The sequence below is a fragment of the Schistocerca gregaria genome, chromosome 2 (assembly GCF_023897955.1).
Source record: "Schistocerca gregaria isolate iqSchGreg1 chromosome 2, iqSchGreg1.2, whole genome shotgun sequence".
Lineage (NCBI taxonomy): Eukaryota > Metazoa > Arthropoda > Insecta > Orthoptera > Acrididae > Schistocerca > Schistocerca gregaria.
In genome coordinates, this window is record NC_064921.1 from 785,299,737 (window position 1) to 785,326,873 (window position 27,137).

A 27,137-nucleotide genomic window follows, 5' to 3' on the forward strand; every position below is an offset into this window, starting at 1 on the left:
GAATATCACTTTTAACTGTAGTGGGACATGGAGTGCTTGTAAGCACATGACCAAAGATGGTAACAGTGAGAGATGTGACATTTCCAAAGACTGTATCAGAGTCGATTTCTCGGAAAATAAGTAAAAGACTTGCCATATTATGTGAGATATTCTACATTTTACAAGCACAAATCAAATATTGCCACATGTAAATTGTCTGTACAACTCATTAAAACACTTAAAAATAAATAAATAAATAACACTTGTTTCAATGTTTCTAGAAATTCAACCCCTATGGGAGTGCAATAGGGGATGAAATTTTTTAAGAAAGTATTTCATTACATTAAAACAATTATAAAGCTAAATTTGTGAAAATTCTTATTTCACTTCTCCGTTAGGTGTAAAGAAATATTTGTTAGAGAATGAAAGTTGTTATGGAAACATATTCACAAGAACGCAAAAGACATGATTAACAAAAACTATAGACTCCATCAACCAGAATCGCTATTTGGTCAGAGGTGCATTCGGAAGAAACCATGCTTATAAGCTTAGAAGGTATTGCAATTTGTGAACAACATAAAAATTCGAATAAATAAATGAAAAAGTATCTGCAGGCTATACAGTCTACGCATGCGAAACAGTAATCGCCAAGCTAGTTGATTAATAAATACGATTATTACCAGCCAATGGTGTTTATATGTCGACGATGAGAACGAAATCGACAATGTTGGTGTGGCATCTTGACTCCCGATTCGATGAAATAGTAGTAGAAAGACACTTTGTCGCCATTACATCCGAAACACTTTGTGTCAGATTATAGTCAGTAGTTCCCGGACATGCAGATTGGACTCACCAAGTGTAATTACATGGCTCGGGAGTGTCAGTCCGCTGGAGGAGTAGGAGGCGAGGAAGCGGAACTGTCGACCTTGACTCCTGCCCCTCCCCTCCCGCCAAGTTCACCATGCCCAGACTCCTACAGTGACGTCTGCTGCTGGTGACGTAGGTATCTTCAGCTCCCTTCTCTCTTCCCGCCTGTATATATAGCAAGAACGGCATCTGACGTCCACCTGGTGTTTGGAGGCACTGACATGAACGCTCGCCGTGTTTCTGTCATCTCCGTGCTGCTGCTGGCGGCCTTCATGGCTTCAGCCGGTGAGTAGAATTTCATGTAAGAGGAAGGGCTACCGGACATGGGTATCATGACTATATGCCACTGAAAGTTGTTTTATAGGATGTAGCGAACGATACCGTAAGGTGAGCCAATTTATTACTTGACTAAGCGGCCTGTAAACCGGGGCATAGTGAGAAGCAGTGATGAGAAATGGAGCGAGTACAAGCCTAATGTTGAGGTGTGCATGCATTAGAAATCAATATACCGCTGTACTTCATCGAGGTATGTTAAGGGGAGGTGGCGCTGCGCAGTGCTTTCATGTTAGTATGCCCTAAACATTAGCAGACAACTGATTACAATTTCTACTTGTTCTTAATTTCTGTCATATGTAGACAACAGTTCTTTTAAACAGAAGATATTAAAGTGATTTTGTGAGTAACTCAGAGTCAGGAAGGCTTTTTCAGATACTTACTTGATCTTGAAGGCATATTTTATCCAAGAAAACGGCGCACCTTACCTCGTTAATGTAATTATATTTATGATACACGTTTCGAATAACAAGGAAGCGACTACAACCAGACCGACTAGTGCACATATCAATTATTCATGATGACATTTTTCATTAAAACGCTTCCACCAGAAGCTAGTGTTTGGCTCTACTGACTTGGCAGACGTTGGCTTCAAGTTTGTGACATCGTGACAGCTCTTCTTGTTAAACCTCCATGGCTACACCGGCTTCCTTCATTCCTTCCCTGTTGAAGTACTGCGACTAATCTGAGAACGGTGGCGCCATGGTAGCTTCCTATTCGAATACTGCCAGTAGCGAGTCAGGGTGTCAACCAGACATTCAACACAACTAATATCCACCTTGAAAATTTCCTCCGCAGATGGGGACGAAATGTCCGATTTTAGAGTGAAATCCATTCGACCACAGCATAATATCCAGGAACAGTTCATTAACTATAAGCAAACGAGTGATATGTTACAAATTGGTGGTTGGGGCTATACCACTTTGTACTGCTCAGAGGCATAGATAACGAATACTAAAAACTTGTGCTTAAGTATTTGAAACAGAATGAATGAAATTTTAAAACGACGAGCCTCACAACAAAACAGAGCATAAGAAGGAAGGATATAAAAAGGATATTTATCTTATATGAGGAAATGTAGAAGAGACATAGCATTGCCAAGAAGTAGAGCGCTAGTAGCATTTTTGTGGACAGAACAGGTCAACGGTCTACTCCATAAAAGAAGAAGCTCCAGTAGTATAAAACTACAAATGACGATGGTGTGACTGCCACCTTCGGACTTCTGGAGAGACCATGCAGGTCAGCTCCCAGTAAGTACGGGGCGGGTAGGACAGGTGGGATGAAGAGCAGCGCGAATGAATCTGGGAACAAAGTGAGAGGGCGCAGGGGGAGATTTGATTTCTCAGGTTTCCTCGGCGTCATTGATTAGTGGCGTACTTTCCTATGTTCAGTCAGGCTGTTGATTTCATTACAACAACGCAGCACGCTACACCCGAGCAAGACGGCTGCGTCGATCGTCCAAATTTCATGAAGAAAAACGGAATGAGTAACTCGTATCAACGCACGAAGCACAGCACTAAGGGGGACATGATGCAGGGCTTGCAAGTGTTGGATCGGAAGGTGCGAGCTGGAAAAGAGAGGAGCGAAGGTAGGGTTATGGTAGTCAGGTGATCAGGAAGCTGAAAGAGATATTGGGTCGCTGAAGTAAGGAAAGGATATTGCTGTAGGTGGTATGATGAGGGGATGACAAGGATGGAAGTGTCTTCGGCATACTGGGGCAAATGGATCGGGCCAGTTGACGAGGCCTACCGGTACAGTAGGCAAGATAGAGAAGAAGGAATGAAGGAAATAAACTTTAAACTCCGTGCATAAAAAAATTACTGCTATCCCAAAGCCTCAATGAGATGAAAGAGAATGTAGAAGATCTGAAATCTGCAGTGAAGGAAGTTGACTTGAAAAAAACGCCCAAAAAACTAAAGACATGCTGGCAAATGATAACAGCATTGCAGAGCTTAAGCTTGGGAGCCACATAATTGAAAAGTTGGATAAGTTTTGCTACCTTGGAAGCATGATTACACCAGATGGCGGTGCAACAGAAGGCATTAACAGCCGCATCAACAAAGCAAGAGGAGATTTTACAACTCAACACTCTATCTGGAGATCGAAAGAAATATCACTGAGGACCAAATTGCGTATATTTGAAAGTAATGTAAAATCTGTGCTCCTTTATGGGTGTGAAACATGGAAAGAGACAAAACAGTTAACCCAAAAGCTGCAACCATTCAACAACAGATGCCTGAGGAACATACTGGGGATACGGTGGCCAAATGTCATCTCTAACGAAACTCTTTTGGAAAGAACAAACCAGAAGCCAATTGAGCTGCAAATCAGAAGCAGAAAGTGGAGACAGTTAGGACATACTCTTAGAAGACCAAATGAACATATTGCGAGAGAAGCACGTGAAAGGATCACGTAAGGACGACGGAGACGAGGCAGGCCCAAAATGACTTGGAGATGGTCAGTTGAAGCAGAAGGCCATCAGCAAGGAATGGGATGGGATGAAATGAAGATACTAGCAGAAGACAGAACAAGATGGCAATCCTTTGTTGCAGCCCTATTCTCCACATGAGGAGTTAAAGGAATTAATAATAAATAATAATAAATCCTTAGAATGAAATATTTTACCTCTGAACCATCAACCAACTCGTACTTGGCCACATATTTAATTAAAACTCGTTTACGTCCAGTGTAAGAAACAAAGCAGTTACGACGGAAGGACTAGTGGCCAAGAAACTATGTATGATCCGCACACATAAGGCCTACACATCGTTTTTGGTGATAGATGAGAAGCTCATATAACTGTCACATGAACGTCACGTAACCGGAAAGGGAAATGCGGATTGTCGTCAGAGTGTGTGGACCTTGCAAACAAGGCGGGAATCACGACACGAAAAAAAAAAAGAAGAAGAAGGTAAAGCATTAACTGTCAGATAGTGCATAGGGCCAGTAATTTCCACGTGTTGACTTGTAATTATGGTGAGATTTATGCTAGAAACAAACTAGCAAAAAGCTCAACAAACATTACCATTAAAGAGCATCTGTGTCAGCAATAAACACGAATGAGATGGAACCAGTCTCTCAATACTATCCCTGAAGTGTTCGAGTATTTCTCAGTCACAGAAATCTGAAACAAGCAAGAAAAATCAAAATTTGTGTTTTACAATGACACCAGGATGCTCTAGTGTGAGAGCGCATCCAGTAGTGTTAGAAGTACACGTCTGGTCAATATCGTGATCATAGGGACGAAATCAACGCAAGAGAACCAGGGAAAGAGTAAACTGCGTCCAGGTTGAAGTAACTATGCTAGCGTTTGTATAAGATCATGTGGAACTTGACCGGATTCATTAGTGAGAAATTTCGGTATCCACCCTTTTCGAATGTGGGTGAAATCCTTAGAACAAGGCGCCGTCTCTCTAAATGAAGGAGTTCCATTTTTAAAGCGAGCGAAAATCTATTACAAATCACCACCTTATTTCTACACGTGTCTAGAAAAGAGTTCAGTAGGAATTTTCTCATTGGTGTTTTCTTCTAGCAAGAATTTTTCTGAAACTACTGGAGAACTGTATTGTATCAAAAACTGATTTCTTCCTTTTTATTACACCATTTGAGGCCACTTATGCTTACCAGCGCCTATTACGTGTCTGAAAACAATATTAACAAATACTGAGAAAAAGAGAAATGAGTCAGCAAAAAACTGTACTGCTGCTTTCTACATGAACAGTTGGCTTCCATTAATGTTTGGATAAACAGTGAGACAGACAACATCATCAAACGATGTGTGGCGTTTCGTGCAATTTCCGCCTGTTACTACTATTGTTATTTACGTAATTCTACAAAACACATTCATTTGAGTTGCAAAAATTTCCATGACTCTGTGTTGGCAGCTGGCTTTAGCGTTTTTACGACTGCTATATACAGTATTTGCCGTTGTGAGCTTCTGGGTCCTACAGTATCAAACAAGCACCGTTCCAAGATTTCGTAAAATATGTACGTTGTGAGATTTTTTTCATTCTGAGCCGAAAAAAGCCGCTGTCATTGATTTCTAATTTAATAAATAACCAAAACGAAAATAACTGAAGAAATTTAAAGGCAAATCGTTATGCTAAACACGGTACGGGAACAGTTATAAGAGCAATATGCAGGCAATAATTCTAGCAGTCTTACATTACTATGCTCTGTTTTGTTTACTATTACCCGACCTGCATTTCGTCTTCCTCTTGGGAATTCTGTGAGAAAGCAGCCACTGGTTCTAATTAATATACACATTTTTTGTTACAGAAGCCAGGGCCACAAGATGTAGAGTAGAGGACTGTCCCTACTTCAGAGCCATACGGTACTACGAGGAGCTGGGCTGCGTTCCAAGTGACGGTTCCAGCGAGTGCTGCCCTAGCCGCTTCGACTGCAGTAAGTATCCTATTTGGTAGTTAGGACCTTGATCCATAATGTGTACCTCGAGTATAAACTAGAAACGTCTGATACCTATCAGAGCGGAACAAAATGTTTTCTAGTCTACAGTTCGGTGCCTTCAGTGTCCTTCCATTCCGCATCCACAACCCCAATGAAAATGTATTTTTGTATCCCTTACAACCTGAGCGTAATGCTGAGATGATTCCACCATTTAAAGTGACAGACAACAAAAGTGCACCGAGCTGCGCTTCGGTATTCGGCTAAATTTACTATCGTTTGAGAGCCAAAGCCAACGGTTGGTTGTAATTAAATTGACGGTGTTCAGAACACTAGAGTATTGACTGATATACATCGTGGAACGCTGAAACATCGAAGGTGTGTTCGTCAGTCAGTGTGTTCACAGAATATGCTAAAAAAATTATTATCCTCCTTGCCGCTTGCAATAATCAGCGCATTTCCTCGAACCGTTCTCCACGAGGGCTTCTTACAACTGAGCCACCATTCACTGCAGTAATTTGTCGTTTCTGTTTATTATATTTTTTACACCAAATCGTAATCAAATCAGAAAGACAGAAGACGTTCTGTTTGAAAAATGTTATTGTGTTCAGAACAGATCATGTAGTCTTATGCCATACGTAATACTTGAAACATTTGTTATTTTTCTAGGTACTCTTCTCTCTTTGGACAAGACAAAGTGCTATTACAAAGGAAAAACTTACGAACCTGGCGTAGAAACAGGTGATGAACTAGATTTCAAATGCATACCGAGTTGTGAATGCAGCAGTGATACGGACGGAACGAAAGGGTAAGTGAAGTTTCCTATCTACTGTGAATCTGTGTAGCCTATAATTACATCAGGCTACGTACCATTAGGAGCGTGAGTGCACCCAGCAACTGCCGTAAGATTTACAAATGACAGAGCACAGCAGACAGTCATCCTTTTTTGCGTTTTTTTTGGCAAATCTAGAATTCGGCTAGGGCCTAGCCATTGGCAATGCATTATTTCACAGTATCAATGCATGTTAGTTCCCTGCTGTTCGCGCGTCTGTCACAGTTCTTTCAAGATTACTCACAGTAGTCATTTGTAAATAAAACTATATTTATATGTTTTACAGTAATTTCGGTATCGCGAAACAAGCTAACCAACAGATATGTACAGTCAACTTATTAGCCGAAAACGTTTGAATTTAGGTTTCTAAAATATGAGTTGAATTAAAAACATCGAGTGAAACAAGCATCTCCATCACACGTTATCTGCAAAAGTATAGTAATGTGTGTGAAAATATTCGGATATGCCTCATTGTTGACGCAGTGCTTAGTTATCACATGACTCTGGAAGATTTCAATCTTAAAAGACTGACAAGTATAGCACAATTATATATGCTTTTGAAGAAACAAAAATTAGGTCAATTTATACTCCAGGTATAATAAGTGGCAGATGGCATTCCCAAAGCGCCATTTTCCAGCAGTGGCTCCTGGTCCTACATCTTCCTCTGTTATTTGTCGGTGAACTGTTTCTATGATAACCAGACCCTGCAGGAGTTTTACGCCCATCCCTAGTTACGTCGCTCGGATATTCGACCCCTACCATTTGCTGTCATCACAGATACATCATAGACTAAAGAGCCAAAGAAACTGCTATAACAGCCTAATATCGTATCGGGCCCCGCGAGCGGGAACAAGTGCCTCAACGCGACGTGACATGGACTATACTAATGACAATCAGACAGAGTATCTCCGAGGTAGCGATGAAGTTGCGATATTCCAGTACGACCATTTCACAAGTGTTACGTAAATATCAGCAGTCCAGTAAAAAATCAAATCTCCAACGTCACTGCAGCCGGAAAAGGTCCTGCAAGAATGGGACCAACGACGACTGAAGAGAATCGCTCAATGTGACAGAAGTGGAACCCTTCCACAAAGTGCTGCAGATTTCAATTCAATCAACAAGTGTCAGCGTGCGAATCATTCAACGAAACATCATCGGTATGGGCATTCGGAGCCAAAGGCCCATTCTTGTACCCTTGATGATGACTGCACGACACAAAGCTTTAGTTTCGCCTGGGCCCGCCAACACCGACATTGGACTTTTGATGACTGGAAACATGTTGCCAGGTCGGAATAGTCTCGTTTCAAATTGTATTGAGCGGACGGACGTGTACGGGTGTACAGACAACCTCATGAATTCATGGACCCTGCCTGTCAGCAGGGGACTATTCAAACTGGTGGAAGCTCTTTAACGGTGTGGGGCGTGTGAAGATGGAGTGATATGGGACCCCTGATACGTCTAGATACGACTCTGGCATGTGAAGAGTACGTAAGTATCCTGTCTGATCACCTGCATCCATTCTTGTCAATTGTGTTTTCCGATGGACTTGGACAATTCCAGCAGGACAATGCGACACCCTATACGTCCACAATTGCTACAGATTGGCTTTAGGAACACTCTTTTGAGTTTAAAAACTTCCGCTGGCCACCAAACTTCCAAGACATAAACATTATTAAGCATGATTTGGATGCCTTGCAACGTGCCGTTCAGAAGAGATTCCCAACCCCCCCCCCTCTCCCACCATACTCTCATTGATTCGTGACAGACCTGCGGGATTAATGGTGTCAGTTCTCTCCAGCACTACTTCAGACAGTAGTCGAATCCATGTTACGTCGTGTTGCGGCACTTCTGCGCGATCGCGGGGACCCTACTCAATATTAGCCAGATGTACCAGTTTGCTTGGCTCTTCAGTGTATAATATGTACAAGAGACATGAGCTTACAATAAAACTGGAAGATCAAGAACGAAGTGCTTGGATTAAAGAGGGTGTAAGACAGGGACGAAGTCCTTCACCATTGCTGTTCAGTCTATACCTCGAAGAAGCAATGATGGAAACAAAAGAAAGTTTCAAGAAGAGAATTAATGTTCATTGTCAGAGGATACCAATCATAAGATTCCCTGATGATATTGCTATCCTCAGTGGAAATTAAGATGAATTATGGGATCTTCTGAGAGGAATGTACAGGGTAGTGAGTACAGAATAAGAATTGAGAGTAAACAGTAGAAAGACGAAAATAACGAGAAGTAGCAGAATTGAGAATAACGAGAAACTTGACATCAGTAAGTAGATGAAGTTTAGGTGTTCTCCTTCCTAGCCAGCAAAGTAACCCATGACAGACGGAGCAAGAAGGATATAAAATTCAGGATTTTTCTGCCAAAAAGAGCAATCCTGGCCATGAGAAGGATACTAGCATCAAACATATGACTTAATTTTGTGCAGAAATTCCGGAGTGTGTACGTTTGGACGACAGCATTGTATGGTAATGTAACATGGACAGTGGGAAAAAAGAAGAGAAATGAAGCATTTGTATTTGGTGCTACAGAAGTTGAAAATTAGGCGGAGTGGTCACGTAAGGAATAAAGAGGTTCTCCGGAGAATCGGGACGGTAAGGAATATATGGAAAACCTGCCAGGAAGGAAGAGCAGAATGGCAGGACATTTTTTAAGACATCAAAGAATAACTTCCATGGTACTATGGCGATCTGTGTAAGGTAAAAACTGTAGAGGAAAGCAGATATGGAAATACATGCAACAAATCGCTGAAGACATATGTTGCAAGTATTATGCCGTATCAAATCAGTCAAAAGACAGAAGACTTAAAAAAAAGAAAGAAAAGAAAAAGGACGATGGGGAAAGGCTGTAGTCTTAATGAGATGGACGTTCTTCAAAGTAATGATTAAATGAGGTGGAGTCGTAGAGGTGGGAGGTTTCTGTAACTATGCAATGCTGAAAATTGAAGTGCTTGAGATGGGGTTGACTGAGGGAAGAATACTTGTCAGACTGTGGTGTTCAGGAAAGTTGTGGACTGCGAATAGGTGGAAAGTTCGCAAACGAGAAATATGTCACATGAAGATATTTTAATCAAGATCCCAAATACGGTATTTCTTTCATTAGTCAGTGTAAACTGTTTTTGATCTCGGAAGGTTTTGTGAGATTGTTCTTTAAGCTGTATGAGCCCAGAGAATTATGTTAAAAACGCCTCAACTTCCAAAACGTTCCAGAATTTTTAAAAGTGAAATGTTCTGAAATTGGGTGCCCTACAGCTATGAACGGTGCATGAGTCTTGTCAATTTGACATCATTAAATTAGTATTTGCTTCGTACTCGTACAAATTCAACCGATTAGTTTTCGTACTAATGTAACCTATACTCCATGAATGTAAATTCTTCACTACGCAATAATGGCTATTTGCTCTAACACAAAGGAAGTAACAGATGCTTATCTGAGTCTTGTAATTCATTCAGTTGAAGAACTTCGTCCTTATTGAGAATTACTCTCAGTTATTACAAGTAACAACAGCTGTCGCATTCAAAAACAGTATTGGTCTTTTAGAGTTGAATACAGTATTATTGTCCCACGGTTAGCAGATTATACAACGACAGTATTATAGAAAGATACTTGTATTTAAAAGTTCGTTCAAATGTATTCGCTAATACTTGAGAAAGGAAGAAAATATAATTTATTGTACCAAAAAATAAGAAATGTTTGCATATCCTGCATCAGACAGGTTCATTAAGAAGACTTAGCGCTTCATTGGTTTTGATTCTGAGTCCTTTTCCCCTCTAAGTACAGAATGTATCTATGAAATTCGTGGATACATACCAAGCCTGTTCCTTTAAACTCTCTACAACTTAGAAACCAGTCAAAAGTGTGTAAAAAAATAACCTATTTTCACCACAGGGGAGAATCAGCCTTCAACTGTTATGGATATGACTGTGGATTACTCGGCGTTCCTCTAGGTCGAGAGGCAGAATGCTACCAGACAGATAATCTAGATGGATGCTGCCCCACTGGAGTACGCTGTGGTGAGTAACGAAAGTTAAATAGATTCATTATATTCTTTGTGGATTAAATAAAATGTCCTACAAGTCAACATATATTGCTGATTATACAACATATTATTTAGAATAAGAATGCAGGCTGGACAAAAAACGCATAAATGATGCTAGACCACTCCAGATAAGTTCCCGGAGCTATGAACCATCACCTCTCTATTGTCTCCTAGGAAGGGTTTTACGTAAATCCTATCTTACGCACTTGTGGCACAATATCTAAGCATAGGGGCTGATGCGTAACCAGACATTCTTCATGTTGACGTGGCCTGCGTTTCTGATGTTGCAGTTGCTGTGTGAGAAGTTTCCCAACTTGTATATGTACTGGGCGAAATGTTCCGACAGTGAAAACTTTCTTCTTGATTATATAATGGTCAGACAGCCATTGGCAAATGTCGACTTCGACCATAATTTACTAATTGTAAAATATAGATTAAAATTAAAGAAATTGGAGAAAGGTAGGAAATTAATGGGATGAGACCTGGATAAACTGAAAGAAGCAAAGGTTGTTGAGAGTTCCAGAGGGAGCGTTAGGGTACGCTTGACTGAAACGGGGATAAATAACATGACGTAGGTCGAATGAGTAATTTTGAGAAATGGAGAAGTCAGTAGAGGATAAATTACGCAAAAAGACAAGGTCCAATGGATGTCCTTGAATAACCAAGAGACGGTAAGTTCACTGACAAAAGGAGAAAATATAAAAATACACCAAATAAAGCAGGCGAAAGGGGTGACGTAGGAAAAAGGCGTGAGGGGGAATGGTTTGAGGAGAGACGCAATACTCTAGTAGAACTAGTAGAAAACAAAAAGTAAATCCAACAGCAAAATTAAAATGGCAACTGGATTAAAGGGAAGTTGCCATGTATCAACTTAGGTGGCAAGCCAGTACTAAGCAAAGGAGGAAAAGCTGAAAGGTGGAAGCAATATGAAGAGGAACTACGGAAGACAACTGGACTTCAAGAGAATCTTACAAAAAAAAAAGTGAGGGGAACTCGATATGCCACCGAAAGAACAAATTGGTAACAAATCCCGTGAGTAGATGAAATTCGTTCACTATCGCTGAAGTCGTTGGAAGAGCCAGAAATGTCAGAAGAATTTGTTAAACAGGAGAAATACTATGCAAGTTCGAGAAGAATGTAATAATTCTAAATCAAAAGAAAGAAGGTGCTGACAGGTGTAAATGTTACTGGACAATTTGTTTCGTTAGTTGTGATTGCGACACATTGACACGAATTGTTTACAGAGTAATGGAAAAAACTGGTAGAAGCCGACCTCGGGGAAGATCGGCTTGTGTTCTGGAGAAATATACCTAAACGAAAGGAAATACTTATCCTACTAATTACCCTAGAAAGGTAGTTAAAGAAAGGCAAACATAGGTTACAGTATTTAAGGGCTGACAGAAATCTTTTGAGTGTGTTGACTTCAGTACACTCCTGCAAAACTTGAAAGTGGCAGGAATGAAATACAGAGAGCGAATGGTTATCTACAGCTCGTACAGATACCAGCTTGTAGATTTAAATCGAAGTACACGAAAGGGAAGAAGCAGTTGTGAATGGAGTGAGAAAAGTTTGCAGTCTATCCCAGACATTTTTCAATCTGTCGCAGTAAAATGCCGCCTGTTTACACTGACTGAACCGTGAAATTAGACTATAAGAGCAAAAATCTTTGTGTGCCGTAATCTGAAACGCATTAAACAAATATCCGTGAAATGGGCACAACCTGAGAAAGAGGAAGGCAAGAAATTTAATTCTGTGTATGTACGCGAGCAGAAGTTGGCGGCACAGTCAATGCACAGAACATACCATAGAAAAAATTATCTTACCGTTAACAGTATTTTCCGTTGGAGCTTGACAGAAGATGCAGTACTGTGCAAAATTATATTGGTAAGGTCATGAGCGGGCACACGGCCTTGGCTTAAATGTTACAAATTCAGCTATGCATTTCATCAATTTGTTAAATAACTCTGCACACAAAAACTTTACTTAATATTTTTCTATGTAAACGGACCACATGTCATTTTTTTATCTTTTGTGTAAACAATAACTTTGTATACTGTACGTTATTTTACCTGCGTTTGCGGCATTCTCATATCACGGAAAGGTGGCCTCAGAAGGCGGAAGCGGGCTCGAGACCAAATAAAGATAATTTTGCAAAACATTAGGAAACGTTACCTGTTTAATACTAAAAATTATTTTAGGCAAGAGTAATGTACCATAAACTACGCTAGATATTGTCGTATAAACAGCTTTGTAATCGATAGTATTGTTGTTATGTCTAAGGAAGTAAATTGAACGTAAAGACACTGAAGTTAAGTAACGGCGAAAAGGAAGATTTTGCATTCACACGTAAAATAAACATGCTACAGAATTATTTGTTTTGAAGAAAATAGATGGCTGAAGATCGGGTTTCCTGACTCATGAACCAGTTAAAGTTCTTCTTTCCTTAGTATTCAACTATATCTACGTCATTACTCTGTTTTCTTTTTTTTTCTACATGCACTTCAGCGCGCTTACTCTGTTCATGAATTGGACTCCTGCAATTTTTGTCTCTCCTCCCCCCCACACACACTTCTGTCCATTACCAACTTGACTATTCCTTGACAGGTTAACATGTGTCCCGTCAACCTATAGCCAAGTCCAGTTGTACCATATATTCACTTTTTTTCTAATTCGAGTCAGTCGTTAAGCGCTACGTTAGAGCTGAATACTTTCGGGAAAAGCAACATCTGTATTTCCCTTGTTCTCCACCGTTCGCAGTAGCGACATAGCAACACGTACTGGCTAATGTTTGAAAGCCAGATCAGTCGTACATAGAGAGCGTTGCATCCTGCAGCTACTGAAAAGGCTGCTCGCCCTCTTGCGAAACCATGGGTTAGTCTCGTCTCTCGACTGATACCCCTATGTTGCTGTTGCACCTACGTTACGGCGGTCTGTTTAGGCGTGCAGGCCACCTCTCTTTCCTAGGTGGGTGGATGGTGATTTTTTAATATTTACTGTTCCCTGGCGGCATCTAGAGGTCCTCATCAAACCAGAAGCGAGACAGATGTGGTGCCTTGTTCTTGATGTGACGTGATTTATTGCTAAAAATGGTTCCCATCGTTGAGACCATTTTACAGTATTGTAAAACCATACTGTACGCATTCGCCAGATAACGAACTCAACAGTTTAACTAGCTCTCCGCTTGACGCATTGCTGTCGCAGTGGATAACGAAAACGAGCGGGAGTGTCGCAAAGGAAAGGTGTTATACTGTGATCGCAACCAAAAGATAAGACAATTTTGAGCAGCCTTTTTACCCCACTGAGAAATAATGCTTTATTGTTTTCTTACAAGAACAAATCTTTTGCAGTGAATGATACCGAAATTCCCCCGGCCGAGTGTTCATACAAGGGGAAGACATACTTCGAAGATCAGAAAATAGATGGAGCTTCCTCTGAGTGCAAGCTGTGCATCTGCCAAAAAGGATTTGACGGTAAGTGACTCACCCCCATACAGACTTATCGTATGAATTCTTATCGACGATATAAACATTGTTTAAACACATCCAGCCAATAAATAAATGATACTACGTTAGGTGCTGTAGATGTGACATGTTGATTCTGTTTCAAGGAATATTGCAAAAATTTGTTTTCCAATTCACTGGTGATCACACCCTCCTCATTAAGAAGTATTATTTCCATATGCGAATAGAGGGTATCCATAAGTTCCATAAGTTCCTGTTTCAAACTCAACTCATTATAAACGTTTGTCATCGCTAAAATATGTAAAAACACGTAGCATCTTGTCCAGGAGGGCATGTACCTATACGTATTGCTCACAGATGCTTGTTACATTATACAAATATTTTAGTGATGACAAATGTTTACAATAGAGTTTCATCTACTTGACACCTTGTGCATAAGGTTCAGCGAAAAATGAACATGTTTTACTACAAAAATGTTTAAGACCTAAAGCTGACAGCTAAGACTTTTCAAATCGGTTGTCTTGAATAAAAAATATTTTGTGCGTTCTTGGCTTTTGAATCGTTTTTAACAATTGAAAACCGATTTCATTATGCTTTTTATGCGGCTTTTGTACTCATGAGAATTAAAACCGATTTTTCCCATCTGATATGGTACGACCTTATAATAATTCTTCGAGAAGTTGGGATGAAAGCCAGCCACAGTAATATATATATACAACAGTTTGACTCTTTTAAGACACCTCTCTCAAAATATTATTACAATGAAAGAAGTATTATGAACTGAAACAATCAATTTCTACTTCGACCATCATCAGTTTTTTTGCTCCCCAAATAGAAAAACCCATTTACAACTTTAAGTGTCTCATTTCCTAATCTAATTCCCTCAGCACCATCTTATATGATTCGACTACATTCTTTTACCTCGTTTTGCTTTTGTCGATGTTCATCTTATATCCTCCTTTCAAGACGCTGTCCATTCGGTTCAGTTGCTCTTCTAGATCCTTTGCTGTCTCTGACAGAATTACAGTGTCGTCGGCAAACCACAAAGTTTTTATTTTTTTTTGTGGATTTTAATTCCTACTCCAAATTTTTCTTTCGTTTCACTTACTGCTTACTCACTATATACAAGTTAGATTGAATCAAATTGGTGACAGGCTACAACCATGTCTCACTCCCTTCTCAATCACTGCTTCCCTTTCATGTCCATCGACACTTATAACTGACATCTGGTTACGGTACAAATTGTAAATTGCCTTTCGCTCCCTGTATTTTACACCTGTCACCTAAAGAATTTGAAAGAGAGTATTCCAGTCAAAATTAATTAAGATGCTACAATAATCGAATTAATGGAGTCGGGTTTCAGGTAGGAGCCATGATATTTTGCCGTTTGCTGTCGTGTTTCCCCCAACCAGTTGAGGCGAATGAAGATATGGTTTCCTGCACTTGGAAGCAGCTAGTCGATCCATTGAACGTTTCTTGTGCACATAATCCAGCACCTCACCACTTTGTCCTCGTTATCCTTTGTTATCACTTCAGTAATTCTAATAAATTATTTCAAAGATTTGAAAGCAATTACTGAATTCTGGAAATAAGAGTGTACAGCTAAATTCGAAGAGCGGAACCTCGAATACACTTATTGTGAACACACAATATTCACTGCAGTTAAGCCAATACAAAAAAATACAGTATCCCCTCTGCAGCAGCTGAGAATGTCTTAAGTAATCTCTCAGAACAGGTGAAATGGAAGCTAGTCAACTCAGAAGGTTGTGACATAAATATGAACTTGCGTCTACTGCAAATAAAAGTTTTTCATGTAGTTTTAAACATGGATGTTCCTCAGCAACCTTATAGTAGTTTCAGCATAGCAGTCACGCAGCGAACCGGTTTCAAATAACGTTTGATACGTTGACCTAGGTTTCGACACCTCTAAGGATGTCTTCATCAGTAGCTAACAACAACATCAGACTGGCATACGCGCCGAAGGCTGGGCTTGTTTTATTTTATTTTTTGACTTTAGCATATCTACTCTTAATTCTGACCGACCATTGTTTCTGTCAGTGTATTTTCTCAAAACGTCATCCTCATGAAGATAACCTTAGAGGTGTCTAACCCTGGGTCAATGTACCAAACAGTTATTTGTAACAGGTTGGCTGTGTGACTGCTGCGATCAAAACAAAAAAGCTGTCAGTTTAAAATATTTTTTCCTGCGTCATTAAACTGGCAACAGTTTTACGAACGCTCCACTGTTGCAGGAACCTTGGATGGACCCTGGTGTAGGAGACAGACGTGTGAGTACTCCCTCGATCACAGGGCTTCTGAACTGAGGGAGTGTGCGCCGGTATTCCGTGAGGGCGACAACTGTTGTGCTTCCAGATTTCACTGCCGTAAGTATTACTACTCAGTTTACCGTAATTATCTCTAATAAAAACTAACCAATACATTCCAAGTGCCACTTAATACACCTGTCCAAATGAAGTGCATTTTAATATGTGTCTGTGACCAAAGTTGTATTACGTCTCCATCTGGGAGTGTCCGCTGAAAACGTTTCGTAATTACTTTCATACGAAAATTTTACTGTACCCAAGATAATGGTTCTGAGATATTAACGCATTTACTAAAAATAGTCACTGTAAGACAAAAAACGAATTAGAATTAAAAAGGGTATAAGACAGGGATGAAGGTTTTCGTCCATCCTCTACACATCAAGAAAGCAATGACGGGGATAAAGGTTCAGAATGGGATTGAAATTAAGGGTGAAAGTATATGAATGGTAAGAACCGATGATAATACTGCTTTCCTCAGTGAACGTGAAGACAAATTGAAGTACCTGCTCAACATAATGAGAAGTCTAATGAATACAGAATGTGGATTGAGAGTAAATCGAAGAAAGCAGAAAGTAATGAGAAGTAGCAGAAATGAGAACAGAGAGAAACATAACATCAAAATTTGGAATCAAGAAGTAGACAAAGTTCAGAGAGTCTGCTACCTGCGCAGTAAAATAACCTATGAAGGATAGGGGAAGGAGCACACAAAAACCAGACTAACACCCAAAAATGACATATCTGGCCAAGGGAAGTCTAATAATTCCGAACAGAGGCCTTAATTTGAAAAGAAATTTCCGACGATGTGTGTTTGGAGTCCAGTACTGTATGGTAACGAAACATGGACTATGGAAAGACCGGAACAGAAGAAAACAGAAGGATTTGCGAAGTGATGCTACAGAAGAAAGATGCAAAAAAAGGTGGACTGACATAAAGGATGAGGAGATTCTCCACAAACTCGGCGAGGTAAATAATATATGGAAAACACTGGATAGACGAAGGGACAGGATTAAAGGACTTCTGTTAAGACATAAGAGAATAACTTCCACCTTACTAGACGGAGTTGTAGAGGGTAGAAACTATAGAGGAAGAAGAGAATGGAAAGCTTCCAGTAAATAATTGAAGACTGGGTTGCAATTCCTAATCTGAGATCAAATGGTTGGCACGGAGAAAAATTCGTGGAAGGCCGCATCGAAACACTAAGAAGACTGAATACTAGGAAAAAAAAACTGTCTTGGTGGTTTGAACGCAAGACGTTTGGAAGAAGCTTTAGTGCAGTCTTGGAGTGGATAACAACTGTAGTTACACTCGTGGCGCATGGCCTTAACATTAACTGTGAGTTAAATTCTTTTAGCAGACAAAATTACTTGGTTGTCTCATCCCAAAAGCCAATAGGAAGCTTGTTCAAAGTTTCCAAAAACTTACGGAGTTGCCTAGTGGAAATTTTCGACAAACAATGATTGTCATCAACATATCTGTACCAATAGACTGAATTATTTACCAGTGGTTCAGCGTTAAGAAATTTTTGGTGAACATTTCTGGGAGTAATGGAAAATGGGTGAGCCCACGGCCAAACCATCTGATTGCTTGTAGTAACTCCCTTCAAAGGAGATATAATTTTGATTTAACCCACCTTCTAAGGTATTGCATATGATCAGTTGTTTTTCTGAGTTGAAGTTGTATATGTCAGGCCATTACGTCAAGCATCCATTCAATCTTTGCAATGAGTTGTGTACTGAAAAATGGGCATACAACACGAAACCTAGGTCGTACGAAAAAAACAATAAATATTTTCTTAAAAAAGTTTATGCGATGCACAGTACTTAACCAAGAATATACAGATGAAGCACTTAAAAAGTAGAAGTGTTTAGAAAATAATTTTTATATGTGTGATCTCAAGAATCTTATTACTGGATTTTTTTTTTTTTTCATTACAGCTTCTGCGGACGATAGTGTGGTGAGACGTTCGGAGTCTACAACACAGAATGAAGGTCAGTCTCTCTCATTCAGAATTTCCTGTAATGCTACGAGTTGCTCTTTCTTAATACTTCACATTATGTCTTAGCCAAGTATCATCGGTCTTTGTGGCTATAACTAATAATCATTAACTGCTAACTTCAGTAGAAAACGTTGCAGATTTGAGACTTTGCGTGAGCTTTTACACCATTTGGATTCTCATGCTAGTGCTTAATAATTAATTAAGTATCACGAAACCATCATCCTTCAGCTGAAATTTTCTTAGTTTATTTACGCTAACTGTGCACTCGAAGGGTAATGTGTACCTAGATGAGAAGGCAATGATCACTAATGCCTCCAAGGGTAATACGAGTGAACGTGTGGTAGTATTTTACTGCATGGGACACTGAAAGTTTACTTTGAATTTCCTCTTTAGTGAACAATCGACGAAATTTGGCCAGACGAGTTACTGGTCACGCAGCTTAGTGTTCACAGGTGACACTTGGCGTACGTACTTATATACGAATGTGACCTGATTATCTCTCATGGCTGGATAATACACGAGTAAGCCAGCTTTCTAATTTTCAAAATTCTTGCTTAATAAAATACCTCTGAATGTTTACGTTTAGTGGTCATTTACTTCTGCTGATGGCTTATGACGTTTTATTCATATCAGACTAACCACTGTCCAATATACATTCTCCAAAGACTAGTTTTTTTAATTTTATTCAAAGTTCCTGGTACAGCTTTCAGTTCTGGTACTTTACCGAGCGAGGCACCACAGGAGTAAGATACTGAACACATATTCTACAGGACAGAGGCCGAAACAGGCGTCCAGCCATCCAGATGTAGGTTTATGCCATCTCTCTGAATATCTCCTTGGTTGTTCTGCTGTTTTCCTGATAGAGTTTTTAAAGTGCGTCTTCTGGAACAATTTACAGATTATGATGCGGAAGTATATGGCATTCTGAATGCACTGGAGAGGGTTCACAGACATCACCGTACAAGGTTTCTTGTGTGTTCCGACTCGTTTAGTGTACTGCAACCACTTCACCAAATGTATCCAGTAGACCAGCTGATTCAGTTCACCCATGACTCCTTACAGCGGCTCCAAAACCGTGGCAAGGAGACGGTCTTCTGCTACCCAGCAGAAAACCTGGCCACATCGTGATACAGCGAAACGATATGGAAGACAAATCCGACAAGGGAGCATGTCGGAATGGTGCTGTCCATCGATGTCACATCCCGTTGCACGCCATCGTCTCATTTTCTGACAGACGCATCATACGTCAGTGGGAGACTGAATGGTTGCAGGTGTCAGACAACAAACTGCAGTCGCTTAGATCGACTACATAGGCATGGATGATGTCACGTCAGCCTCGTCGCTTATCAGACTGCGCATCGGGTATAGCCCTTTAATACACGGCTTCCTCCTCCGGCGGAAGGATCCACCATTTTGTTAATTGGCTCTGAGCACTATGGGACTTAACTTCTGAGGTCATCAGTCCCCTAGAACTTAGAACTACTTAAACCTAACTAACCTAAGGACATCAGTCACATCCATGCCCGAGGCAGGGTTCGAATCTGCGACCGTAGCGGTCGCGTGGTTCCAGACTGTAGCGCCTAGAACCGCTCGGCCACACAGACCGGCCACCATTTTGTAAAGTTTGTGACGTCCCACTTCCAGCTCAGCATATTTTGGCAACGTGTGTCTTATACAGGGTGGTCCACTGATCGTGACCGGGCCAAATATCTCACGAAATAAGCGTCAAACGAAAAAAAAACTACAAAGAACTAAACTTGTTTTGCTTGAAGGGGGAAACCAGATGGCGCTATGGTCGGCCCGCTAGATGACGCTGCCATAGGTCAAAAGGATATCAACAGCGTTTTTCAAAAATAGGAACCCCCATTTTTTATTACATATTCGTGTAGTACGCAAAGAAATATGAATGTTTTAGTTGGACAACTAATTGCGCTTTGTGATAGATGGTGCTGTAATAGTCACAAACACATGGCTCTCAATTTTTGACGAACAGTTGATAACAGGTAGGTTTTTTTAAATTAATATGCAGAACGTAGGTACATTTGAATATTTTATTTCGGTTGTTCCAATGTGATACATGTACCTTTGTGAACTTTTCATTTCTGGGAACGCATGCTGTTACAGCGTGATTACCTCTAAATACCACATTAATGCAATAAATGCTCAAAATGGTGTCCGTCAACGTCAATACATTTGGCAATAAGTGTAACGACATTCCTCTCAACAGCGAGTAGTTCGCCTTCCGTCATGTTCGCACATGCAGTGACAATGCGCTGTCGCATGTTGTAGGCGTTGTCGGTGGATCACTATAGCAAATATCCTTCAACTTTTCCCACAGTAAGAAATCCGGGAACGTCGGATCCGGTAAACGTGCTGGCCATGCTTCGACGACCAATCCACCTGTCATGGAATACGCTATTCAATACGGCTTCAACAGCACGCGAGCTACGTGACGGACATCCATCATGTTGGAAGTACATCGCCATTCTGTCATGCAGTTAAACATCTCGTAGTAACATGGTAGAACATTACGTAGGAAATCAGCATACATTGCACCATTTAGATTGCCATCGATAAAATGGGAGCCAATTATCCTTCCGCCCATAATGCCGCACCATACATTAACGCTCCAAGGTCACTGATGTTCCACTTGTCGCAGCCATCGTGTATTTTCCGTTGTCCAATAGTGCATATTATGCCGGTTTACGTTACCGCTGTTGGTGAAACCGGCTGTTTGTCTAAAATCGCGAGACATATGTTGGTGACTATTGCAGCGCCATCTATCACAAAGTGAAAAAAGTGATCCAACTAAAATATTCATATTTCTTTACGTACTAAACGAATATGTAATAAAAACGTGGGTTCATATTGTAAAAAAACGCAGTTGATATCCGTTTGACTTATGGGAGTGCTATCTAGCGGGCCAACCATAGCTCCATCTGGTTTCCCCCTTCAAGCTAGCCAAGTTTCGTTCTTTGCAGTTTTTTTCGTTTGACGCTTATTTCGTGAGATATTTGGCCCGGTCACGATCAACGGGCCACCATGTATACTGATATTAGGGCAGCCCTCAGAATCGATGGAGATCTGCCCACTATCCTCACAGACACTGACTCCCGTTTTACGAGAGTGCTGAAATTTTGTAAACTGCCAGGCCTCAGCTTTAAATTGGTGGGGAAGGGAGGCAAACTTTAATACATTAGAAGTTGCTCCGAATGTTGGTACATCCTTCGTCCACAGCCATGAGATTATCATGCTGACTTTTCAAAAAAAAATGTTCAAATGTGTGTGAAATGTTATGGGACTTAACTGCTAAGGTCATCAGTCCCAACGCTTACATACTACTTAACCTAAAGCATCCTAAGGACAAACACATACACCCATGCTCGAGGGATGACACGAACCTCCGCCGGGATCAGCCGCACAGTGCAGACTTTTCGCCAAGGCGCTGATGACCATGGTGTTGAGCGCCACTCACCTCAAATCATCATCATAATCATCACCTGAACAGCTGTAGGCAAACGCCGCCGTGGGTCTACGGCCCTCCTTACCCTTCGCGAATAGAAGATTCTGCCATATCACTAATCTTATCGTCGGCGGGACGTTAAAATCCAATCGTCCTTCTTCGTCTGATATTACAGTTTGTTCTCAATGAATGTTATATGTTGCGTAATGTTGCCAAAAACCGTAAGTAATTGAAACTCCCAGTGAAAATTAAAGAAAAAGTTACTCTGGAAACTACATTCACGGTCCAGTCACATTAATGTCACCTCCACCAATATTCGATGTCAACGTGCCGGTAGAGCTCACACGCGGAAGTTGGCAGTAATAGCAGTGGAGGGTATGTGAAGTGTGCTGGGGAGCACGCCGGGAAACGGTGCAGTCGTTACCGTAATACGGGAATGGAGCGATTCTTCTACGTCCAAAACACCATGATCATTGGCTTTCGGGGCAAGAGTGAAAGCATTTGCGGAACGGCTTCGTTTGTAAACTGATCGCGTGCCGCCATGGTTAAAGTGTACCGTGTACGGCGATATGGCGCTACCCAAGACTGGCGCCGAGGTAACTGTGGTGCACTGTGGACCTTAGCTGACGGAGATGAACGACGGCTGGACAGAGGGGTACGGGAGAAGAGACGTACCAGTATGGAGCAACAGACTGTCCAGCTGAACGAAGGGGGTGCGAACAGTGTCTCCTCAACGACCGTTCAGCGATCGTTGCTGCCTCTGTACAACTCTAGCAGGCGCCCGGTTCACGCGCCCCTGCTCAATGGGCGACACAGGCCGGAACTTGCACGCCAGTTCCACAGCTGGACGTCCACTGAGCGGCGACAGGAGGTCTTTTCAGATGAATCACAATTTTTGCTCCATCGGCTTGTACAGCCTGAAACAGCTCTGCAACCAGGAGGGACCTTTATGGTCTGGGGAAGGTTTAATTGGAACTGTCTGGATGATTTCGTTATTCTGAAAGTGACAATAGACCAACACGAGTATGTATCTATCTTTGGGGACAGTTGCGCGATGGCACGGTCATATATTCCAGCAGGACAATGCAACGTGTCGAGACTCCCACAGTGTAAGTTCGTGGTTCGAAGAGCATCAGGATGAGTTTACTCTACTCGTCTGGCCACCGCACTCTCCGGATTTAAACCCAGTCGGGAATCTGTGGAACCACCTCGATCGGGGGACTGTGCCGGAGCGATCCGCAACCGAGGAACCTACAGCAGCTGGCAACGGCACTGGAATCAGCATGGCCCCACATCTACGTTGGTACCATCCAGAACCTCAATGACTCTCTTAATGCTCGTCTAGCAACGGTCCACAGTGTAAAAGGCTTTTAGAAGGTGCTCACATTTACGTTAGTGGGCAGTGTACTTCGTTCTTAGTTGTAGAAGACGTGTTTGCAGCAAGTGTGTGAAAAATGTGCCTGTATGTGTAAACTCAGAAAAACTTTCTTCTCCAGAAAAGCCTTTCCTCCACTGCATAAGTTTTCCGTACGTAATATTGCTTCCAAGCTCGATTAGAAACGTTATTCTTGTTAGACGGATTTCATGCAAACGAAGAATAATTCGAGGTGGTACACTGGTACCTTTAGAGGTCACAGTTCGTAGTAATTGACGAAACGTCATCGAGTAAAACAGAAGTGAGTTCTGACGTTCCCGAGGGTGGTGTTAAGGACCTTCTGCTGACCTTCGTCTACATAAAAGATTTGGGAGACAATCTAAGCAGCCGTCGTAGCTCGTTTGCAGATGATGATGCCGTTTATCGTCTAGTGAAATCATTTGATCAAATCAAATTAGAAAACGATTTTGAAAAGATATTTACATGGTCAGAAAATTGGCAGTTGGCCCTAAACAGCCGGCCCTTGTGGCCGAGCTGTTCTAGGCGCTTCATTCCGGAACCGCACTGCTGCTACGGTCGCAGGTCCGAATCCTGCCTCGGGCATGGATATGTGTGATGTCCTTAGGTTAGTTAGGTTTAACTAGTTCTAAGTTCTAGGGGACTGATGACCTCATATGTTAAGTGCCATAGTGCTCAGAACCATTTAAACCATTTTCTTTACCCTAAATAATGAAAACAGTGACATTATCCACGTGAGTGCTAAAAGGAATCCGTTAAACATAGGTTACACGATAAATCATTCAAATTCTATGGCAGTAAATTCAACTACATATGTAGGAATCAACTCAAATTGGGAAGAACGCCTACCAGTGTTGTGGCGAAGCAAACAGAAGACTACGTTTCATCAGGAGAACACTTAGAAAATGTAACAGATCTATTAAAGAGACTGCCTGCACTACGCTTGTCCGTCCTCTTCTGGAATGCTGCTGCGCGGTCTGGGAGCGTTACCACATAGTCTTAACGGAGTACATCGACAAAGTTCAAAGAAAGGAGGCACGTTTTATATTATCGTGAAATAGGTGAAAGAATTTCACTTACATGATAGAGGATTTGGGGTGGACATCACTAAAATAAAGGCGTTTTTCGTTCCGGCGGTACTTTCTAACGAAATTTCAATCACCAACTTTCTCCTCCGAACGCGAACATATTCTGTTGACGGCGACCTTCATAGGGAGAAACGATCATCGTAATAAAATAAGGGAAATCAGAGCTAGCTCGGAAAAATATAGGTGTTCGTTCTTTCAACGCTCTGTTTGATGTTGATATAATAGACAATTATTGTCAAGGTGGTTTGATGAACCCCCTGCCACGCACTTAAGTGTGAGTTACAGGGTATCCATGTAGGTGTAGATATATATGTGTTACGTTGAAAGTTGAACGTCCGTCGTACATTCTGTCACTATAGAAAAGTTACCGTAGAAACAGAGCCACATGATTTTATTTATTGTTTCCTCTTGGGATTTGCTCATACGTCTAAATCTTACTGCATTCAGAAAAAAAGTAAGTTCCAGTTTTGCAGTTACTACACTTCCATTAGCACTTGGTAACGCCGATTCATATAATATCCTTGTGATCATCAACCATTAAATTCACTAGTATGGACACTATATAACATGAAATCAATCGCACCGCCATCTGTAGTGTTAATTTACCAGCATTGTGTGTTGGTATTAAGTATTGTGTGTCCCTGACAAACTTATGGCTGTATCTTTGTGTGTGTATGTGTGTGCGTGTGTGCGTGTGCGTGTGTGCGTGTGCGTGTGCGTGTGGCAACAGCAACTACAGATTCATAAATGGCGAGCAAGAATACACATATGATTTCTCTCTCTTACAGTTGCAGGCGACCAGTGCTCCTTCGGAGAGCACAGACTGAACATCGGCGACGAAATTGTGGTCGGCAGCAGCCACTGCGTCAGATGCAGGTGTGACGTGCCTCCTTTCATAGCGTGCACGGAGACATCTGAATGCGACGCACACCTCGATTCGTAACTTGCACATAGAGTCCAGATCTTGGATGAGACGAACATGATTTTAGGTCTTCAGACGTTTATATATCAGATTACGATTTTAATGTCAAATTTCAAAGAAAAAATTTAATCAATGAAATGTAATTAACATGAAAATGAAAGTACATTAATAAATTACAGACCAAGCCCTGATTCTAGTGAAGGTCTATTTGAAGGAAATTAACCTCAGTAATACATTTGTATGGTTATATAATGCTATACAGGTGCAGTATATTACCTACAGCTTGTAACACATCTTCTAAATGATTGTTCATATTGACTGTATATGTAAATAGGTATATAAGGAGTGCGTGTCAAAGTAGACATCGATATCATATTGGTTGGCTGTGGTTATTCATGGTGGTGCTTACATGGAATTCCCACACTGATGTCTTGTCAGCAATCTTGAATGAGGCGACCTGCATCTGATTCCTCCAAAGCATGTATCAGGTGTAGTGTCAGAACATGAACAACCATGACTGGTGCTTATGGAGTTGGGTGTTAAGCTGGTGATATTGTGGACAAGTGTGGTGAAAAGAAAGAAATGGAAGGGGTGCGACCCGGAGGTAATACTTAATTTTCTGTATGTAACAATTTGTACGGATATAAAGAGGAATGCTCACATTTGCTCTAATGTAATAAAGCAGGTCGCAGCCTTCAGTTCACTGACTGGGAGATTACAGTCTGTATACACGGGCGACTTAGAAATGTCTTGCATCTATCACCTTAGAATATTGCTAAAGTTCAAACCGTGGCAATGGAGATACTGAAGCGGTACAATGAAGGGCAGCATGAACAGTCACAGGTTTATTTCACTCAAGAGTAAGTGTCACGAAAATGTTCAAAAACCTTCTTTGGCATGGGCACCAATTATTCCCCGAAAATCTACTTGCAAAATTTCAAGGTCCAGTGCTTTGTGACGACTCTAGAAATATTCTTCCGACATTTCCTTTTGTAACTGTTATATTTGTTTCATTTTGAATAAAGATCTCCTATTCTACATTATTGTTTTCGATTGTACTCAAATATGGATGGCATGCTTACAGTAACGCTATCTGTTAGAAAGCGTCGCTAAATCCATCTGAAATTGTGTAACTGCATTCCAATTATGTTTCAACAAAAATAATTTAAAAGAAAGATAAAATTGTTTACTAAAGAAGTTATCTTGTGAGACTCTGTGTTATGCAGTGGAAGGAATAGCGTTAAAACGTGTGACGTCACAGTACGAATACATGGAACTAACAGAGTTGCAGTCAAGTCTTCCAAGGAAGCACTTGAGCTACGAATCCACGACGTCCAGAAACATATGGCCCCAGTATGCCAGTGTCGATTATTAGTGGGAAGTACAATGGAGCCTGAACATGGTGTAATGAATTGCCGAAACTGGTATCCAAAATAAAATAACATCTCAATTGCACGGCTGTTTGGGGAATTTCATTATTAATAGAGAATGTTTCCTGTATAGAACTACAAGCTGAAATTTGGAAGAATAAACGTTCAAAATGTTCCTGTTAAAATACCCTGCAAATTTACTACCAAATCTGAGCAAGAACAATTCCGAACATTAAATGACACACACGCGAACATGCAATACCATACTATAAGAGTAAGAATGTATGACAAAAGAAATGAGTTCTGAACTATAATTCAACTTAACTGAATCTTGTGATTTTTTGTAATGCAATCCTTGTCCGTGAATAATCTTACTGTGTGCTAAAAGTGATTTTAGACTAGCCCTGAGAAACGTTCGTGACTTATCTTGTCTCAACGGAAACTCAGTACTCTAGATTACACAGATCGAAACATGATTAGTGAATCTGAACAGCCCAAATTCTTGGGTTTCTAGGTAGTTGGTATGCAGTCTTGGAAAATCAACGTTCAGAACTTCTTTCAGAAACTTAATGCGGCTTGTCTATTATTAGAAAAGTATCTGCAAGAAGTGATAGTCAAACATGTAAACTAGTTTACTTTGCTTCTTTTCATTTG

At 40.9% G+C, this 27,137-nt stretch overlaps 1 protein-coding gene across 2 annotated transcripts; it reads left to right on the forward strand.

Annotated features, from left to right (window-relative positions):
• The first annotated feature begins 1,050 nt into the window (after positions 1 to 1,050).
• Positions 1,051 to 26,668, forward strand: LOC126336482 (kielin/chordin-like protein). 2 transcript variants are annotated; one of them, XM_050000222.1, is made up of 8 exons: positions 1,051 to 1,131; positions 5,458 to 5,583; positions 6,253 to 6,391; positions 10,316 to 10,440; positions 13,814 to 13,936; positions 16,180 to 16,311; positions 18,186 to 18,239; positions 24,980 to 26,668. In XM_050000222.1, exons 1-8 carry the CDS (start codon positions 1,068 to 1,070, stop codon positions 25,132 to 25,134), a joined length of 918 nt encoding a protein of 305 aa, XP_049856179.1. In that variant the 5' UTR covers positions 1,051 to 1,067; the 3' UTR covers positions 25,135 to 26,668. The 2 variants fall into 2 exon arrangements, with proteins under 2 accessions (XP_049856179.1, XP_049856180.1); XM_050000223.1 differs by having other exon boundaries at positions 1,063 to 1,131; positions 5,461 to 5,583; positions 24,980 to 26,143.
• Positions 26,669 to 27,137: the final 469 nt, after the last annotated feature.

Excerpts from the sequence above, each read along its gene's own strand:
- LOC126336482 (XM_050000222.1), top strand. The coding sequence starts at position 1,068 with ATGAACGCTCGCCGTGTTTCTGTCATCTCCGTGCTGCTGCTGGCGGCC. Across the intron at positions 10,441-13,813 it reads CCCCACTGGAGTACGCTGTG|TGAATGATACCGAAATTCCC; the intron begins GTGAGTAACGAA and ends AATCTTTTGCAG. Across the intron at positions 16,312-18,185 it reads TGCTTCCAGATTTCACTGCC|CTTCTGCGGACGATAGTGTG; the intron begins GTAAGTATTACT and ends TTTTCATTACAG.